General features: G+C 32.7%; 2 protein-coding genes across 2 annotated transcripts; one reads left to right on the top strand and one right to left on the bottom strand.

The window, feature by feature from the left end:
• The first annotated feature begins 59 nt into the window (after nt 1–59).
• On the top strand, nt 60–19704 carry LOC148623903 (tRNA-specific adenosine-34 deaminase regulatory subunit ADAT3-like). Its single transcript, XM_088566207.1, has 9 exons — nt 60–141; nt 4396–4543; nt 8918–8972; nt 10886–10950; nt 11153–11357; nt 12894–12999; nt 13687–13843; nt 16077–16179; nt 17981–19704. The coding sequence occupies exons 2-9, from the start codon at nt 4411–4413 to the stop codon at nt 18159–18161; spliced, it is 1005 nt and encodes a 334-aa protein (XP_088422333.1). The 5' UTR covers nt 60–141; nt 4396–4410; the 3' UTR covers nt 18162–19704.
• An 82-nt stretch (nt 19705–19786) lies between these two features.
• LOC148623902 (uncharacterized) lies at nt 19787–21068 on the bottom strand. Its single transcript, XM_088566206.1, has 2 exons — nt 20575–21068; nt 19787–20401 (listed from the first exon to the last, which is right to left on the bottom strand). The coding sequence occupies exons 1-2, from the start codon at nt 20747–20749 to the stop codon at nt 19995–19997; spliced, it is 582 nt and encodes a 193-aa protein (XP_088422332.1). The 5' UTR covers nt 20750–21068; the 3' UTR covers nt 19787–19994.
• Nucleotides 21069–21382: the final 314 nt, after the last annotated feature.

Raw genomic sequence — 21382 nt, 5'->3', positions numbered from 1 at the left:
TTATCATTGGCTTAGGATTCGGCTACCCGCCAATCATTTATCGTTTGAGTACCGATATTTACAGTTGTCAATAAAAAAGTCAAAGCCGGAGAGTAAATACTATTCGGATGGACATACATGTAGTCTAGAAACCGAGTCACAGTAAGGGTACTTTAAGTAGCTGCCTTTGTAAGAATCATGCAAAATCTGAAAAATGTGATACACCCTAAAAAGGCTACATATTTTTATTTTTTTCTTATTAAGTTGTTTTATGGTAGGGAGGTCAGTCAAAATATGAAGTATATAGAAAATGTACAAGTTTATATTAGTTTGAAAGAGCCCAAGAAATGTAACTTACCGGTGCAAAAATTTTTAGAATCGGTCAAGGGGTTCAAAAGTTATTACAATTTAAAGTTCAAAATTTTGGTCATTTTTCTTGCGAAGGCAAAAATGTCACATTTTGGGCACTTCTGTGGCCCACATAAGTCAAACAGGTAAAGAAATTCATACATTGTGTCTTAATCATTTAAATAAAGCCATTTCATACTTTGATTTAAGCCATTCAGGAAACTTGTATCTTAGATACAAAGAAAATTACACTTTTTTAAAATTGGCAAAAAAACACTTTGGACTTAGTTTTTTTTTGCTATGTGTCAGCAGCATCGTGAATTAAAGTGCCATTTTTGGATATTCATATTTGGAAATTATGGGTCTATATAATGAAATGTGTATTTATTCATTCAAATCTGCCTGCTCTTAGGAGATAATCCACACTGAAAATCCAGTAGATTCTATTATATTTGAGCAAAATTTAAAGAGTTATCTCCCTTAATTTGAAATCTACAGTGCATTCTATATAATTTTTATCTCCTATGAGCACGGGTTATATGAAAAACCAAATGTTAATTTCTGTTTACTAAAGCATTTTAAACAAAATATAAAAAAAAATATGTAGGCTTTCCAACCATGTATCACATTTTGCATGACTCTTAGCTGGAGTGCTACTTAACATACTGAATCATGTAATGATGTAATTTTGATTTCTAGTAGAAAAAATAATGAAAGTCACCCATGTCATAAGAGACATACATCATTAACTAATACAAATACAAATATTTTATTGTACCCACTCATTTAGGCCCTACAACAAGTCGAATGGTAATGACACAAAACCAAATAGATACAATGTTTATAAACATTTATAAAGTTGGGTTAATGAGTACATATAACATATATCCATAAACAGAAAATGCACGCTAAAGTAAGTAAGTAATCTTATGTAAAGTTGGTTAATGAGTACATAATATATAACAAATACAATAAGCTATCAGGAGCTTTTATACTGACTACATATAAGTATACAAACATGATATAACGAGAATAGGTATGGTGTATATGTCAAAGATCTTTAAAAAAACATGGCGGACTTTACTAAAAATAGAACATAAAAGTCAGACAGTAGTTTTTTTGCATATATCTCCAAAACTGTTAGGTTTAGCTAAATTTTGACATGGTTATAGTGTTCAGCAGAATGAGATCTATCTGTGGTCAAATTTTTATTTTAATCTGTTCAGCCATGTTTGAGTTATTGCCCTTTTTGGCATTTTTTTGCTGTTTCTTTCAAAAATCTTCTCCTCTGACACTGCATGACTAATTGATACTAAATTAGTATGAATGTTCCTTAGGGTATTTTGCATAGAAGTGAAGTGGGGATTTTCGATCTATCGATAAACATGGCTGCCATTACTATAAATAAAACATAGGGTCAGACAGTAGTTTATCACTTATATCTCCAAAACAGTTAGGTTTAGCCAAACTCTGTCAATTGCTGAAATGATCTTTATTATAAGGCTTTCAAAAGTCTTGAGAGATCCAAGTTGTCAGGCGACTCCTAGAAAGATGAAAAATGACCTTATTTTAACAGTTTTCAGCCAATATCTTGAAAACTATAACAGATAGAAAGAATTCAATTGCTGAAATGATCTTTATGATAAGTCCTACCAAAGCCTTCTCGAGTCAAAATTGTTGGACAACTCCTTGTTAAATTTATTGCCCTTGAAAGACAAACCAGGTGAGCAATTCGGGCCAGATCTTTGATGAACATTTTTGGACTTAGCAAATGACTTGATTATTTGGGCAAATAAATCATTAGAAGCAAAAAATTTAAATGTATGCTTGCAATAGAGCTTGTAAGTTATCATGAGACCCTGTGAATTGACCAGAATGGATCCATAGCTCCCATTCAAAAGTATAGGTAGTAACGGCTACTAATGTATCAATACAAAAATCTTATTCATAAATGGGATAATGAAAATATGATGCTTAACTGTTTCTACATTTTAACAAGTTAGGTGATGACATAAAATAGAAAATTCTGATAACTAATGCATCATATTGATGTACCAAGAAATAGCAATCTAAATACAAATTTGTCTTTGGTTTTGAATGCTTTCAACAGTAAAATGTCAGTTCAAAATTAAATCCAGAACATGACATTTTATTGCTTTACAGAGTTTTTTTAATCTCAAACATGGTTTTCTTCTACATTAAAGCAGAATTCTGCTCTTTCAAAAAAAGAAGGCGTCATCTACCTTTAATTTAGTACAAATGCATAATTTTCCTTCTTGTATATCTATCTGATTTATATTTAAGTTTCATTATATTTCATTATAATATTGTCAAGTCAATCTATCAAAATTTTGCCCTTCATCTTAACAAATTACAACAAAAGATATTTAAATTCTTAACTATAGTATTATGATAAAAATCTAAAAGTCTAACTACATCTAACCTGTGGAAACCTCAAAATTTTAAATTTTGTATGGAAATTACCATTTGAGAGGGGAGATAACTCTATCAAAATGGTTAAAATAACAATTGAAATAGATACAATCATGAATATGATTTATCTGATAATAAAAAAGTGGTGAAAGTAGATATTTAAGCATTAATTAGAGGATCATCCACAACGTAAAAAAGAGTTTTCATATCGTTTACCAAACAACAACTTAGATTTAGAAACTAAATAAAAAACCATGTGTCCATTTTTTTTTAAGATAAGGAAGTTCAAGAAATCAAATTTTGATGAACGAATGATCAAGGGAACCATGGTTATAGCAGTAATCAAAAGAATGTAATCCAGGGACAAAGACCAGACATAGAAAACAGACATACACATCAAAGTAACAAAAGCAAATAAGCAATTCAGACTCCACTATAAATTGCATCGGTAGGGTAAACGTCCTCTGCTTTTCTAGAAACACCTGCTGAGTTGCTTATAAAAAGTCAAGTCCGGGGTGGACAAAAGAGGAAAGGAAAACTATGACATGTTGAATAAATCAGTTTTCATAGCACAGATGGATACACAATAATGATCCACAAGTTCATAATGACAACCATAAAACTTCTGTAGTGATGACTTCAATCTTGTAGCAACATAACCTTGTTCCAGAAGGCTCTTTGTTAGAATTCTAGCACGATACAAGAAGGCTGCGTAGTTTCGGCAAGCTGTGGCATAACATGAGTTGTGATATGAACACTCCATATGCACGTGCTGAAAAGATGTTGCCACATATGAAAGCAAAGTTGACAATTCTGAATGAAATGTCATCATGTTTGTCGTAAAGTTTGATCAATAGTTTTCCTTTACCATCGATTTCTAAGTGTAGGTCAAGATATGAGGCTGACTTCACAGTTTCTGTAGTATCCTTTATCTCAAGGTCTTTGGGATAGATGCAATGTATCAAATCCCCGAAATTAGGATTGTTGAAGTAAATATTCTACTTGTTGTGGTTAAAAGATTCTTTTGAAAAAGGAAAACCTGTTGATAAATAGCTTGCAAAAATAAACAATACATTTTTTTTTAAATTCATAATGATGAAAGTGCCTGAGAATAAGCATTTTCTGTAATGAAAATTTTCCCAAAAATTTAAATATACCTATCCTAATTCCAAGAATTCAAAATGTTACATATCATGTGCAGCATATAGTGGGAGAGAGTCAATAAGGAAAACAACTTCCATCTACGAATCATACTTTATGTGAAATTGTCATTATTGATAAGAAAGGAACAAAAATCTTACAAAAAACATTATTTTTATGATGTTATCTCCCCTTTCCATTGTTAATTTCCATAGGAAATTTGAAATGCATATTTTGAGGTTTTCACACTTAAGATTTTGTTTTGACTTTTTTCTGTGTTTTTTTGGGTCATAATACTACACATTTTATGTTGCAATTTGTTTTAAATTTAAAATTTATTTTGACTGGCCTATAAGAATATTATTTCTTAAATGTAGAATTAGTTTTTATTTTACCGCTAAGATTCATGTATGTATTACTTACTTTTTCCCATAATTTATAATAAGTACATTAGAGAATCTTATAGTTCAAGGAAATCATTTTTTCCTTAAACAGATAGTTATACTAATTATGAACATAGATGTCTCAACAACAGATGAAGATGGCAGTTTTAAAAGGTCAATTCCAAATATCCACAAGGAATATGATTTGACTCAGCCAGAACCAGTGTTAGATGATGTTTTTCAAAGACCTGTTGAACTAGGTATATTTCTAGAGCATTTAAAGATTTAAAATATTATCATGTGTACCATGGAATGCAATGTTTAAAACAGTGCAAGATAATTCACATGAAGTTTTAGCTTGAATGATCACATTTTAATGGTTCTACATTGAATAATTCTTCCAGTCTTTGTTTTAATTGTAATAGTATTCAGTAATGATGAAAAAAAGGAAAGGAAGGCAACACAGATTAAGAGGAGTATAGTAGAATCTGTGTTGTAGATATGTTAATTTATAGGAGCGTGAGAGAATTTTTATGCCCCCACAACGATAAGTTGGGGGCATATTGTTTTATCCCTGTCCGTCCGTAATTCCGTCCGTCTGTAGTGGCGTCCGTCTGTAATTCCATCCTTAATTCTGTCTGTCCCTTAAGTTTTTTGCATTTTTTTTTAAATCCTTGAAGATATTGAACTGATTTTTTGTTTGTGAGTCTTTCATGATTAGTTACAGATCAAGTTAAAATTTCGTTCCACTACACTGAGTTTTACCAAAATTATGGGCCCTGGACTTAAAAATTCCATGGAAATAACAGTTTTTCGCACTTTTTTTGTAAACCCTTGAAGATATTGAACTGATTTTTTGTATGTGAGTCTGTCATGATTAGTTACAGAATGAGTGAAAGTTTCGTTCCACTACGCTGAGATTTACCATAAATATGGGCCCTGGACTTTAAAAATTTCATGGAAATAACAGTTTTCCGCACTTTTTTTGTAAACCCTTGAAGATATTGAACTGCGTTTTGGTATATGAGACTGTCATGATTAGTTACAAATTGAGTATAAGTTTCATTCTTCTACGCTGAGTTTTACCAAAATAATGGGCCCTGCACTTTAAAAATTGTATTGAAATAATAGTTTTTCCCTTTTTTTTTGTAAATGCTTGAAGATATTTGACTGGTTTTTGGTATGTGAGTCTGTCATGATTAGTTACAGATTGAGTTTAAGTTTCGTTCAGCTATTCAGAGTTTTACTCAAAACCACATGCGGGGGCATCATTTGTGTCTCACAGACACAATAACACATCTGACAAAGTGCTTTTTACAATTATGAGTTATGATATAGCTGTATGAAGGTTAAATGCAGGGGCATCACTTTATCTAGTCTTGGTAGATATTATAGCTTTAGATGAGTATGAGAGAATATGCCTGGTAGATATGTTAACTTTGTAGGAGCGTGAGATAATTTGCTTGGTAGATATTATAGCTTTAGAAAAGTATGAGAGAATCGACATAGTAGGTACTTTAACTTTAGAGAGCCTCAGGGAATTGGCTTGGTAAATATCAGTAGAGAGAATCTGTCTGGTAGATATGTTAACTTTAGAGAGCCTGAGGGAATTGGCTTGGTAAATATCAGTAGAGAGAATCTGTCAGGTAGATATTTCTGCTTTTTGCAGCTCTTTTACCATCAGGTTTCAGGTTTTTAGGTTGCTTTGAAACATTTTTGTTTGCAGATAGGGTTTCTTAAATATGGAACTCAGATCAGTGCTATATTTGCTGAGGACTTAATGCATCTCCTCTGTCACTGTCCATTGTATACTAGCATATTGAAAGGCAGTATGTTTATTAGGTCACTGCAATGGAAAGTGCCGGATACACTATAGTGATCACTGTCAGTCTGTCCATCTGTAGCAAATCATGTCCAGGCTGTAACTTCTGTCTTTTGTTGTAGTCTTGTAGTTGATATTTGGTTCAACAGTAGATCAACTAAAGTGAATGTGTCTCATTTGATGGTTGGTGACCTTTTACCTTCAACTTTGACCTCAAGGTCAAATAAATGATTTTTGCATACCAATTCATGTCTGGGCTGTATTTTCTTTTAGCTCATTTGGCCCATCTTCATTAACTATTTTCCAAAACATTTCTCCTCTAATACTACCAGACCAATTAGAACCAAACTTAGTATGAATGTTCCTTTGAGTGTTCTGCATATAGGGATCAGACATTTTAATTTTAATCTGTTAACCATGTTGGAGTTATTGCCCTTTTTCGACATTTTTTTCTATTTTTAATGTTATTTCTTTCAAAAAAATCTTCTTCTCTGACACTACTTGACCAATTGGAATCGAACTTTGTATGTATGTTTATAAGGTTATCCTGCATAGAACTGTCTTGGGGATTTTTGATCTGTTGAAAAACATGGCCACTGTTACTAAAAAGAAAACAGGGGTCAGTTGGTAGTTTATCCCATACATCTTCAAAACTGTTAGGTTTAGCTAAACTCTTTCAGTTGGTGAAATGATCCTCATTATAAAGCCTTCAAAAGTTTTCAAGGATCAAAGTTGTCAGGTGACTCCTTGTAAGAGTTATTGCCCTCGAAAGATGAAAAATTACATTTTTTTTACAGTTTTCAGGCAATATCTTGAAAACTGTAATAGATAGGAAAAAATTTCAGTTGCTGAAATGATCCTTGTGATCAGTCCTCCCAAGGTCATCTCGAGTCAAAATTGTTGGACAACTTCTTGTTTAATTTGTTGCCCTTTAAAAAACAAACTTTAACCAGGTGAGCAATTCAGGCTCCTGGGAGCCTCTTGTTTTTTGATCCGTCAAAAAACATTGCTGCCATTATTAAAAATAGAATATAGGGGTCAGACAGCAGTTTTCCACATATATCTTCAAAATCATGAGGTTTTAAAAATGGTTTAATTTTTGTGTAAATATTTTAAGCCATGTTGGAGTTGTCGCCCTTTTCTGTAGTTTTTTTTCACTATTTTTAATGTTACTTCCTCACAAAAATCTCATCTTACACTACCAGACCAATCAGAACCAAACCTGGTATGAATGTTCCTTAGGGTGTTCTGTATAGAACTTTTTGATCTGTTGAAAAACATGGCCCCTGTTACTAAAAATAAAACATAGGGTCAGACAGTTTTTCGCATATATCTCCACAACCCTTAGGGTTAGCTAAATTCTGACGGGGGTAATATGTTATGGTCAGCATGTTGAGATCTGTCTGTGGTTAAATCATGTCAATTTGTTTGGCCAAGTTAGAATTAAAGCCATTCTTTGACATTTTGAGCTTGCCTTGCCATAGACCATGTGAGCTCTTGCCATCACTTGGCATCATTGTTAACAATTTTTCAAAACTCTCTTCCTCTGAAACTACAGGACCAATCAGAACTAAACTAAGTATGAATGTTTCTAAAGGTGATTTGCATAAAATGGGGTGGGGATTTTTCATCTGTATAAAAATAGAACATTGGGGTCAGACAAAATTTTTCTGCATGTATCTCCAAAATCATTAGGTTTGGCCAAATTTTGACATGAATGAAAGTGTCCAGCATGATAAGATCTATCTGTAGTTTAATTTTTGTTTTAATCTGTTAAGCCATGTTGGAGTTATTGCCCTTTTTTCTACATTTTTTTCCCCTATTTTTAATGTTATTTCTTTCAAAAATTTTCTACTGGACAGAATTTAATGAAAATTTGATATGGTTGTTCCTTAGGTATGAGCTTTAGGAATTTTTATCCAAGAAAAGACATGGCCGCTGTTACAAAAATTGAATGTTGCTTTTTGAACCAGGTGAGCGATTCAGGCTCTATAGAGCCTCTAGTTCCTTTTGGTGTAGGTTTGATGGTAGATCAGCTGAAGACAATGTGTTAGTACTTAGTACCATTGTTGGTGACCTTTGGCCTTGATATTTAATCTTGATGTCAATTTAACAATCTTTGATACTTGGCACGAGGGTAGATCAGCTCAAGACGATGTGTTGCATACCATGGTTAATGACCTTCAACTTTGAACTTTGACCTCAAACTAAAATTATGATTTTTGCACACAAATATGTGTCCAGGCTAAAATTTATTTTGTCTTTTAATACAGGTATATGCTTTTGATATTGGTCATGAGGGTAGATCAGCTCAAGATTATATGCCTTGTACCATGGTTGGAGACCTTTGACTTAGAACTTTAATCTCTAGGTCAATGATATTTGCATGACAGATTAGTGTCTAGGCTGTAACTTTTGTCTTTTGGTATAGGCTTTTGATATTTGGCATGATGGTAGATCAGTTCAAGACAATGTGTCACATACCATGGTTGATAAATTTTGATCTTGAACTTGGCTTCAAGGTCAAATTAATGATTTTGCAATACAGATTAGTGTCTGGGCTGTAACTTTGTTGGTTTTTTTTTTTTTTGTAAGCATTTCGTATTTGGCATGATGGTAGGTAGATCAGCTTAAATTTTCTGTATAATTTTGATCCTCCAAATTGTTCATAGTTCATTTTGTTAGGGCTATTGCAGGTTTTTTAGAGATGGTTACCATCTCAAAGTTATCTAGTTTTGTTAATAAGAATATTTTTAATTATAGTACTTTGAATATCTGTCACAGAATTTGTGAATTTTTTTCTCCATTTCAGTAAATGCATTTGTTAGCACAGTGATAGACAAGAAACATACATCTAAAATTGTTAAGTGAGTATTACATGTTTCATTAATGTTTGTAATCTTTGCATTAATTTTTTTTTTACATTTTAAATAGATATTTCTATTTCATCTTAAATCTTTAGAAAAAAAAGGAGTATCATGATCAGAATTCACATTTTTTTTCTCCAACTGTCACCGTCAGGTACCATTATGTCTTGGGTACACAGGCAAAATTTTCACACAAATTTCACATGATTTTCACCTGAATTGAGCAAATAAACTAAGTGACAGAGTTCACGTGAAATTTGGGTGAAAGGAGCCTTCACGTGAAATTCACACGAAATGTTCACATGAAATTCGTGTTAAGTGAATTTCTCATGAAAATCATGTTAATTTCATGTGAATTTCACATGAATTTCATGTGAAAAATATTTGCCTGTGTAGTCTTTTGCCAGTGATAAATCCCATGACAACATTCCTTTGAAATCTTTTATTAGACAAAACTTTTTATTAAGTGTATTTTATTATACCCAGCAAACGAGGTTCAGGGGTATGAAGGTTTCACCCTGTCTGTCCGTCTGTCCATCTGTCTGAACTATTTTCCAAGCCGCTCAATGAAACTTTGTAGGATGTAAAATAACCACATAGAGATGTACAGACTGTCAGGAATTTATGCTTGGACAATAACTGTAGAAATGATGGCTGTTAACTTAAGCGGTTTTTTTTTTTCAGCAAAATTTGGTCTCATGCGTTGTCCGCAACTCCTCCTCAATGACTTGAAGATTGTTATAAAACTTAATGGGGTGCTGAATTCTAATATTTGGATGTGCATTTTTTCAGGAATTTATGTTTTTACAAAAATTTTAGAAATGAATACCTTTGGAACATAAGCATTTTTAGCAAAACTTGGTCTCATGCGTTGTCAACAACTCTTCCTCAACAACCATCAGGATTGAAATGAAGCTCAATGGAGTGTTAGATTACCATGTGCATATTGTTAAAAATGATTGAGCAAAAATTGTAGAAATGACAGCTGTTGGGTTTAGGCGTTTTTCAGAAAAAAACTTGTGTTTTCCCCAGCTCTTTCTTAACGACTTGCATTGATTGTCATAAAACTAAATGATGTGTTAAATTACCATATGAAAATGTGCACATTGTCAGGAATTTATGTATGAACGAAAATTGTAGGAAATAAACTCTCTTGGACTTAGGCATTTTGACAAATATTGTAGAAAGGATGGCAGTTGAACTTTTTTCATCCAAACTTTGTCTCATGCATTGTTGTTAACTCCTCCTCAATGACTTGCAAGATTGTTATGAAACTTATATTTAATTGGGTGTTAAAATACCATATTGGGAATTGCACATTGCCAGGAATTTATGCTTAAACGGAAATTGTAGAAATGATAAACCGTTGGAATTTAGGCATTTTTCAGAAATAACAAGCAGAAAATTAAACAGCAAATTATATTCTCTATTGTATTGTCAACAATAAAAAAGTACTGATTGTTCTTTGGTGTTAGGTGTTTTAGAAATGGCAGAAAATTGTTTGTTCAAAGAGCTTAGTCTGTCTGCCATAAAAATTGTGACCAGTATGAATTTTTACTTGTATGTCCACATTGGCCCCAAATTGTACAGAGTTCAAGGGCAGTTTAGTGTAATTATGTAAGAGTTGTCTGTTGGAGAAACTAAAATGTTTTGATACTTTGACATACCAGGATATAGGAAGAGTGATGAATCATACAGGGATACTTTGGAGGAAGATATATATTATCAATCAGTGGATAATTATATCTCCATTACAAACCAAATTGGAGTTACCATACATGTGTGTTTGTGATTTTGTGTTTTTCTTTTGATTTGTTTTTAATTGATTCTAACAAAAATCATGAAGCAATTGTCAATATGGAAAATTTATTTGAAATAGGTTTTTGTGGTAATGAAAAAATTTCTTCTTACAGAGAACTCTGCAAAGTTTACCCTATGAACAAATTGTTGCACTTGAAAAGAGTCAGGAGTCAGCAAGGTATGTGATGGCATTGTAAGCTCTCTGAAAACTGTAGATGGACATTCCATTAGATTTACAATATATAATTTTTACAGTTGAGACAGTTTGACTTAAAAATTTTAAAAAGTCTGTACTTAAATTCCATGTTAATTACATGATAATAGTGTGAGTGAATTTTACTCTAAAAGTAAAATTGTGTGTATTTTTTATTTCATTTTAGCCAGTAATCTCCAGGTGATTGTATCAGAGGAGTGTCATTCTGACTTTCTTGATAAAACCTGGCCTTCACTTTGCTGTGAAAAGGAAATCTTCAAGTGTCTAAATAAACCATACACTGTGAAAGTGCCTAAGTGGCCACCACTTACCAGAGACCAATACAACAATTCTGTACAGTTCTGGCCTTGTACCTTCCATGAAGATAAGAAGTATGAGCTTTCTTAGTTAAACAACTTAGAGAATATGGTATTGGTAAATACATATGAAACATACATGATCAAGGTCACACTTCACACAAATTATTGGACTCTATTTATACAATTTTTTTTTGTGCAGTGGTGTAACAGTATCATGATGTTGTTGGTGTCACCATCCTCATCTGTAGACATTTCATGTCTGGACAATTACTTGAGTATGAGTGTACAGATCTTAATGAAATTGTACTACAAGGAGCCATATCACTGAAGCAAAACTGTGATTGATCTTTGGGGTTGTGACTTGTGAGCGTTCAGAGTTAAAAATCTGTGGTTGTATCAAACAGCACTCTGCTAAGCATTTTATTATGAATTTCTGATACTGTATTTTCGAGTTATTGGACATTAATCATACAAAATGGTGGAAATTTCCCTATCTGCTTATCATGGCAAATTGATACCTTCAGTATCTTGTATTTGGATCAATGCATGTTATTGGGGCATGTTTTTTTTTGGTTTGTCTAACTGAGCAGTGCTTTTAATCAAATGAAAAAACAAGCTTAAAGTGGACAGGCATATCATAGGTGACATAATGAAAACCATTATGAAATTGACAGACACAGTTGTTTCTGGTGAGTTTGCAGTTTTGATTACACCTTGTCCTATAATTTGTCTGCAAAAAAAATTTGACTTCAAATTACATGTACTAACAATATTTTATCAAAAATTAGAGAACGGTGAATGTTTCACCAATCACGTTTACACACTTTACGTCTTCTGATTTAATGATTCATGTAAATGTTAATCTGTGTGCAAACAAGTTTACAAAAAAATGTCTAATCATTGAGTGCATTGTTTGTACATTATTACTAGATATTAATTAATGGTTTAAGGGATAATTTGAATAGAATTTGAACTTAATTGGGGAACTACATCAAGATGTTTATTATGCAGTGGCATATCTGAGTACTTCAATTGCACTGGAGTGCTCAACCTTCCCAACCAAGTACTTGAGTATATGTTGCCACCCCTACTTTTTATGCATGATTTAACTTTAAAAGTTAAAAATCAGACTTGAAATCAATATTGCACATCTGTAGAAAATGTACATATAACTTAGACTATATTCAATTTTAAAAAAATATGAAAAAAAGAAGTAAGCGCAGGACATTCATGTTAGAAGTTTGCAGATAACCTTTGATTGTTTATATTAATCTTGCAACACCATGTACAGAACCTTATCATTCTGTCATATTGTTCTTATGTGTGCATAAAATTGTTAGAATATGATACAAACTCTTTATAGTGTTGCAAAAATCAAACTGAAATGATATGGGAAGGCCTAAAAGAATGTCCAAATATCAATAGCATTGTCAAAGTAAACTATGTAACCAATGGGTCTATTTATTAAATGTGACACAGTGACCATAGTTTACTTTCTTTATGTTTAGCTGAGGTGTCATTTTCTATTTAAAACTACAAAAAATAGTCTTGACTTATTTTATCAACTTGTCATATCAGGTAATTATGTTTAAACACATTCTTTTACAGAATCAGCAAGCTACTTAATAAAAAATACTTTGATGAATGTGAAATCAAGATTATTTATAAGAACATGAATGATGCTCTTGAAAAAGCTCAAGAATCAGACTCGCAGGTAATACAACAAAGTAAGGAACTGTGATTAGAACAAGGAATAGGATATCTATAATTCAGAGATGAAGACTATACCAAGAAGACAGATACAGCATCACAAATAAACAAACTAATAAAAAGAATACATGCAGAAAGTAGAGAATAAATGAGAAACTGGGAGTGTGGACCAGGTGCACTATTGAGTAAACATGCTTTTTTTCTATGAAACAAGTGTCAGTTTGCTCATACAATGTCTAATCCATGTGTAAACAAAACAGAGAAACTACAACATTCCAAAAAAATCTGTTACCATGGTGGAGAAGCCATGCCATGATGACCAACAAGTTCAGGATGTAGAACTTCTGTCCTTTCTTCAAATATGCAAATGGGTATCCTTCTCCTTCTAATTTTGATTATATTTGTTCACATTGACATTGTGCACTTTCTATTTTAGATTTTGATCTAATGAATTTGGAGGTCAGGAGGTGAATTTTTTGGGGTATCATTATAGTAAGCATTGCTCACAGTTTTTCTGGTTTGTTTTTGTTGTAGTTTCATGTAGTCTATTTTTTTTTTAATCACAGGTTATTTTAATTGAGATAAGATATCTTACTGTAAAAAGTGTGTTAAAAATTGACAAAGTGGTGAGGATTCAGCTCCTTGCCATTTATCTTTGTAATGATGAGTTTATTTCTCCAATACTTTTTAGCCAAGAGTAGGATGTGTTATAATTGACCCCACTACAGATTCTATCATAGCCAAAGCTGTTGATTTAAGACACAAAAGACACCCTTTACAGCATGCTGTTATGGTAGCCATAGATCTGGTAGCTTCTGTTCAGGGAGGTGGCATGTGGAATATTAATGGTCAGTTTTTTATGCCATTGCACTTACATTTATCCCTAGATCAGGGTTGACATGATTAATTCAATTAACAACCAGTGGCAGAATTTGGAAATTTAACTATATACCCTAGTTTCTGGATGGCACAATTTAATTAATTCTTGGGTTGTAATGATAATGAGTAACAGCTTACAAGTTTCCTGCATACATCTATCAGCCACTCATACATTTGACACCAGAAAAAAAACACTATTCTGGAGTATAATTAAATGGGTGGGGCACTAGAAGTTGTGCTTAAGGGAATAAATTAACATCTAATGTTTTCTTTGAAAATTATATTTCTTTTATACTACAGATATCCTACAAAGAATGAATCCAAACATTTGTTACCATGTTTGCCCAGTGTTTTTTATTACATTGTATTAACATGCAAATGCATATTGTAATTGGATATTACTTTGTCAATGAAAAGCTAAAGATTTATAAAAATGTTAATTTTCTCAAGCATGCTAAACATAAAATGATCTGAAGCATGCAGCTTGATAAGACCACAAATGTAATAGACCAATTTATCTGACAAGAGATACCTGTTACAAAGAAAATTTGGATTCAAGTGAGCTTCTTGGTTTTTTTATTGATGTTTTTGTCTTGAGAACTTTTCACATGTTCGATAAAACATGTTCCTGTTCATTCACAGTTATGTTTCTTTTTTTTTTTTTAAAAGAGTGCTGCTATCAATAATATCTGAAGTAGACCATACCACTGGGTCAAGAGAAACATCTTTGATCTCAAAAGATATGTGCTCCATCACTTAAATAATATATAATTTCTCAAAGACATTGAAATGTAAAAAATACACCCAGAAATAAGTCCCAAAAATGCATTTGGCTCGAAGTTGTTATTGCATTTACAATTTTAACTTCTTGCTCTGGATGTGAGGGGATATCTCTTTTCAAATTGATAGATACATGATTATTTGTGCTTTTTTATAAATGAAAGTTTGTCTAGTTATTTACAAAAATAAGCAGCAAATGAAGATAAAATTAAATTTCAGTTCTGTCATGCATGTTTGTCAGTTTTTACATGACCACAAAAAAAGTTGTACTGTTACGGAATTATCCTTGTTTTAAGACATTTGTTGTCTGCACAATAACTTAGTACCTGTATATGTGTTTCGATCTCTATGAAACTTAAGCACAAAATCATATCATAAATCCATGTTTAAAGCTTTCATTTCCTCAGAAATCTTGTAAATCTCTGTGGAAATGCTTAATTTTTAATGAGAACATTATATTTGATGATTTGATGTGATATAAAAAAAGTCCCTTCCAAAAATTTCAAATATATACATGTACATATATACCTTTTACTTTTCAAGCTGGGTTATAATAATACTATATAGTGATAATGGTGTTCGTTTGTTTATCTGTTCTTCTGTTCACCAATTCATCTGTCCCAGTTATAAATTCCAACTCCTCTCAAACCATGGGATGAAGTTTGAAGAAACTTTCACAGATTCTTCATTATATGGTACCATTGTGCACCTCTTTTTTTTCATCTGAATGGCTTTTAGGGTCTTCAGATGCAAAACACAGACTTTCTCATTGGTCAACCAGGGGGGACCATCATCGAATCTGCAACTACTCTGAAACCGCTGAATGGAATTTGATGAAATTTGTGATTGGTAGACCAGGGGGAACCATCTCATCTGAAATTGCTGAATGGAATTGGATGTAACTTTCACATGATGCAATTGTGTTCCTGCTATTTTGTTTTTTTCATCTGACTGACTTTTGGGTTTTCCTAATTAATGCAAACATGGACTTTGACATTGGTCTACCAGTAGGGGACCATTTTCTAATCCCCAACTCCTCTGGAACCATTGAATGGAATTTGAATTAACTTTCACAATTTTTTTTAATACATGATGCCATTGTACACCTCCTTTTTTTTTCATCTGAATGACTTTTTGGGTTTTTTCTCGTTCATTTTCTTTTATTTTTACTGTACAGTGGAATCTTGAGGTCGAATTTTTTTTTATTTTCTAGGTAGCTGAGGCCAGAATATTTATTTCCAATTCTTTCCAGGCCAAGATATTTTTTTTACAAATACTGCTAGCCCCCCTCAGAATAAAGTGGTTGTCCCCCAATCTAAAGCACAAGAAACTGTTTATGAACTGTCTAAGCATTTTTTTATATGCATGTGAACATTGCTCACTTATTGTTGAAATAGTCATATTCTTATATATGTCTTGCAGGTACACAAGACACCAAACTAGAAGATCCTCTTGAAAATGATAAATCAGTTCCCTACTTGTGCACTGGGTATGACTTATATGTTACTAGGGAACCCTGTGTCATGTAAGTTTAACTTAGTTTTGAACTGTTTTTGGTACATTGAAGTTTTATCATGACTTGTTTTCACACGACTGCAAAAAATTGTGGTTGTATAAAGGTATCATGCTGTCATCATCATGGTCTACAGACACTTCATGTCCAGTCAATAACTTGAATATAAGTGTATAGATCTTTATGAAATTATACTACTAAGTACCATACCTTTTAAGGAAGCTTTTGATTGAATTTGGGGGTTGTGACTTGAACTGTAGGAATTTGGTGCCAAAAGGGCCAGAAACAAGCGCCTCACTATGTCCAGGCAATAACTTGAGTAAATGTTTATAGATATCTTTGAAATTGCACCACAAGGTGTCATACTACAAATGGAAGGCTTGGGTTGATTTATGAGGTTGTTGCTCAAACCTATAAGAATTAGAAGCCAAAAACAAGCATTTTCAAGATGTCTGGAAAATAATTTGATTAATTGTGAATGGATCTCTTTGATATTGTACTACAAGGTGTCATACCACAAAAGGAAGGCTGGAAATAATTTTGTGGTTATGACTCAAACCGCTTAGGAAATAAGGGCCAAAAACAGGACCAGAAACAAGCTTTTTCATGAATAAGGACAATAATTTTACTATAATTGAATGAATCTCTTTGAAATTGTACCATAGGATGCCATATCACCAAATGAAAGCTTGGGTTGATTTTGGGGGTTATTACTTAAACTGTTTATATATTAGGGTAAAAAAAAGGTCCAGAAACAACTTGAATTTCTTTGAAATTGTAGTACAAGGTGCCATACCATAAATGGATAGGTGGGATTGATTTTTTGGGTTTGTGACTTGAACTGATTAGGAATGAGGAGCAAAAAGGGAGCCAGAAACAAGCATTTTGCAGATGTAAAGATAATAACTTGAGTGAAAGTGAATGATGGATGCCTTTACTTCAAAGTGTGTTTACGCTTATTTAAGACCTTTTGATAGCTTCTGAAAGTATTTACTATTTTGTTATTAGGTTATACGCAGGTGTATTTGTATGTTGTTTTTTTTTTTCACCAAATCTGTTCTTTGTCTTTTGAAATTGTACCAAAAGTGCAGTACCCCAAGAAAAGGCTGGGATGGATTTTGGGGTTGTGCTTATTGATGAATAAGGCATTAAAAATGGGCCACTGTGATTCTTTTCCTGTGTTGTATATTTAATCACAATCATATACAAATGTATTCAAAACTGTATCAAGCTTGAATGGTGTGTCCATACATGCCCAAACAGTTCATTATTTCAACTTTTGCGGCCCTATCAAGCTGTGGCCTGTGAAACATTTTATTGTTTCATTGGGTGTTATTAAAGTTAAATAGAATTGTGAATTATTTTTTGATCATTTGATTGTCCCTTTTGTTGATTTTTTTGGCCCCTGCCTCCATTAGAGTTCATACTTTAAGGCCATTTTGATTCAATAATTCTTCTAAGAGTTATAGGACTTAGATTAGTTTTGCAGGTGGACTTAATTATTGATGGGATCATGATTTTTTGGCCCGTAAAATTGTTGTCTGATTCCTTATTTCGATTTCAAGACTTTTTTGGGGGATTCAGTTTTTTTTTTATATATGACTCCATAACTATTGTACCATTGGTCATTTCTGGTTTTCTTGATATTCATCAATAATATGGGTGGTGTTTGTCCATAAAATCAGCTTTTTTGCCACAGAAAACAAACCTTTTTTTTTTTTTTTAATCTCAGATTACTATTTTTGGTTATACACCTTACTATACTTATCAGATCTACAGCTTAATAACAAAAGAGTTAATTATACTTTTATAGGTGTGCCATGGCTTTGGTGCATTCCAGGATCAGTCGAGTTTTCTACGGATCACCACATCCCGAGGGTGCATTAGGATCCAAATATAAACTTCATGTTCAACCTGGTATCAATCATCGTTATCAAGTCTTTAAAGGAGTTTTACAGGATGCATGTAACAATTTGCTAACAGATATTACATGATATAAATGCCCTTTCTTGTCTGTGATAACAAAATAAATATGTGAGCCTTTAGTTCTATGCTGAGATACCACCCATAGCATCACTACTAATAAGTACTGCAATGTATCTTTCAAGTTAGTTTAACATTACTTTTAAGGTGTACAGACAGACAGACTATAAGATTAATTATCAAATTGATCATTTCATGGAAAATTATAATGGTAAGTGTGAGGGGAACTGTTGGTGCCCTACATTATAAAGAGTGCTCTGAATTACATAAAATAAAAATCAAGGAATGTTTAAAATTGGGCGGAAAAACTACCAGCTGTAAGAGAAGGGTGGACAGAGGTAAACTTCATCCCTAGTTCTGTCCCCTAGATAACCACCCCTTCCTGACATACTTTAATTTACCCCCCAGTTGTTGTTCCCAACCATTATCCCCACTTCCCATAATTTTCACCTTCCTCCAACCACAGATTTCCATCCCCTTAACCCCTGTATCCCCATCCCCATGTCCACCCTTCCATAGGAACTTACATGTGCATTGCCAATTGATTAAAATGGATCCAGCAACACTTACAGAACTTTGAGGGGAAAATTATTTCTCCTTGTAAAAAAATGGAAGTATCATTTTACCATACTTTCTAGCTACATTGATATACAATATACCTCAATATTTGTAAAATATGTGGCATGGATGGCAGTTAATGTTCACACCATGCCATGTATATTGGAGAGCTATTTTGTGATACCCTCCATTGACAGTGTTTGTCCACCTAGGCTTCTTCAGGGGAAGAGGGAGAAATGAGAAAAAAACTTCTCTTTCTTTGTTTTCACTTCTCCCATTTGTATTTGACAGGGAGAAGTTCATAAACCAAAATGTCAATATTGTTATTTTTACTAAAACTTCTTCTGGTTATCAATGTCTAGATAAGGCCCTGTACTTATGAAAGGGTTTTTCAACCAATAAATACAATACTAAAGCAGATTGAGAGAGTTTCAGGGCTGTGGATGCAAAGAGGCCTGGGTTGTCATTTTATTAATTGGGTATAGCAATTTTCAATCAGATATTCAAGACTCGTATTGCCAAGATGGTTTGAAAATAAGCAAAGCTATTATAGTACATTTTGGTTTGGTAGTTATAGCCAGAAAATGACAGTAACCAAATGAAAAGGTCACATACATGAAAAAAGTCACACATATTTATTTATTTTATTATATTATTATTGTTTTTTGGTTTTTTTTTTTTTTCTTTTTTGGTTCTTTAAAACGAATATTTCATTGTTTGCTCAAACTAAACCTTGGCATATTTATAATTGTTGATTATTATAACTGTTGCCATCTTTTGGTCAGTGTACTATTGTTTTTTGTTTTGTTTTTGTTTCAGTCTGTATATCTGTCAAATGCAAATATTACTACGGTGTATTGTATATCCTATAATATTGTTTACAATAAGAAAGTATATTATAAGCCTTTGAGGCTGGCTGACTGTAATTTAATTCATGGTTGTATAGAATGTTAAATAAGGCTGCATTATTATAATAAAACATGTATTACAACAAAATGTACTTGTGATAATTGAAATTTGTTAAATGTTATTACACTGTAAATGGTCCATGATTTATTGACAAAAAGAAACCCAGTTAAGATTTTAGGTACTTTAATTCAGCTACATCTAACCATCTAACATATAAACAATGATAAACAGAACAAGACAACAAGATATTTGCACTATAATGAAGCACCAACTGATCCACTGCAATGAATACACATTCTACAATGAAATCCGTTTTTGGTTTGGAAACCCCAATTGTATTATATATCTATGCTTTTTTAAACGAAAGATAATCAGCGCTACACATGATTAAACAAATTGTCAATCACTGAATATAAATCTTGGTCATCACAAGAAAAGAACTGTGTGTGCTTTGCAACTTGGCAATCGTCATCGCTGAACAGTTTTCTTTTTGTTCCTTTCCTGAAGCTGTCGGTTTGAGACAAGGTTATCCTTTCCGGGTTCTGTTCTTCGACATTCCGCAGCGATGTTGTTAAGTCTGGCGTGAATTCCTCCTCAAGTGGTAATTTTTTCATAAATACGTCCCTTGTGTTTTCACTGTCACTATAAGTAGAAATCGAGCATTCTGTAGCACTATCATTTTTGGTCGATGTAGTTTTTGAAACGTTTAAATCACTTTCGCTATCGTCTAGTAAGTCATCGATGAAGCTGTCTGTCTCGCTGCATTCCAGATCGATGCATGATTCTGAAACATCAATACTTTAATTTACTGATCAGGAAATGTAAAACAAGACTTTTGTCTTTGAAATATAACAGGTCATAACAAAAATTTAGAATGAAATTTTCAAATTTATTTAGATTAATCATTTTTATTTAGCTATGTCTCTGAGCGTAGGATGGGCGTTATAATATACATACCAATCAATGATGGTAGATCTGGTATATCTTTGCACAGGCAGTTTTCTTCTTGGTGTGTCAAAAGTGTAGGTTGCATGTGTGCAGATGGGTCATTAATTCCAGGAAACAATGACATATCTAATTCATACTCATAATAAGTATCTACGAATATAGGCTGGTAAGATTTGTCTTCCATTTCTGTTGACTGATGCCACAATGTGTTAGTCGTCTCCTACAAACGTTTGAAATCTTCACTGGACTAGTCGCGACTCATGTGATTTGATTGGCCACGAAAGTCACAGTATTGTTTTAATCATTTTAATTGTCATTAGACCAGTGTTGTTAATTGGCGATGATAAGCGGCGGTATATCCGTACAAATACACAGCGTGAACGATTACACACATGGCGTAGGTCAGTGACGTAATCCCAAGCTGTAGATTTTTTTTAAACAAACGCTTCTTTCGGGTGGCCTTTGATGTTACTTTAAACATACTGCCCATGTTTCGATGTTATCTATCAAGGAAAATAATTATATAGTATATCTTCGGACGATTAATCAGATCCTGTAAGAATTAATGAATTAAAGCGGAATTTGAAAATGAATACTTTCGACATTTAATTTTAAATTTTCGTATTTTATGGTCCCTAACATCAAGTGTAATTAAGTCCAAGCTACCATAGACGATGTAAAACTATTGTAAAATATCTATGAAGCCAAGGAATTTTACATACTCCTCTAAAAATTCTGATTTACAAATTGTCCTTGAATCATTTGAGTCTATATAATACTAATGGAACTGCATGGTCAGCAATATTAAGTCCAAGAT

The sequence above is a fragment of the Perna viridis genome, chromosome 2 (assembly GCF_037379345.1).
Source record: "Perna viridis isolate PV_CMFRI_1.1 ecotype Kerala chromosome 2, ASM3737934v1, whole genome shotgun sequence".
Taxonomy (NCBI): domain Eukaryota; kingdom Metazoa; phylum Mollusca; class Bivalvia; order Mytilida; family Mytilidae; genus Perna; species Perna viridis.
This window is presented reverse-complemented; position numbering and strand designations above follow the sequence as displayed.

Excerpts from the sequence above, each read along its gene's own strand:
- LOC148623903 (XM_088566207.1), top strand. The coding sequence starts at position 4,411 with ATGAACATAGATGTCTCAACAACAGATGAAGATGGCAGTTTTAAAAGG. Across the intron at positions 4,544-8,917 it reads TCAAAGACCTGTTGAACTAG|TAAATGCATTTGTTAGCACA; the intron begins GTATATTTCTAG and ends TCTCCATTTCAG. Across the intron at positions 13,000-13,686 it reads CTCAAGAATCAGACTCGCAG|CCAAGAGTAGGATGTGTTAT; the intron begins GTAATACAACAA and ends AATACTTTTTAG.
- LOC148623902 (XM_088566206.1), bottom strand. The coding sequence starts at position 20,749 with ATGGAAGACAAATCTTACCAGCCTATATTCGTAGATACTTATTATGAG. Across the intron at positions 20,402-20,574 it reads AGATCTACCATCATTGATTG|AATCATGCATCGATCTGGAA; the intron begins GTATGTATATTA and ends TTGATGTTTCAG.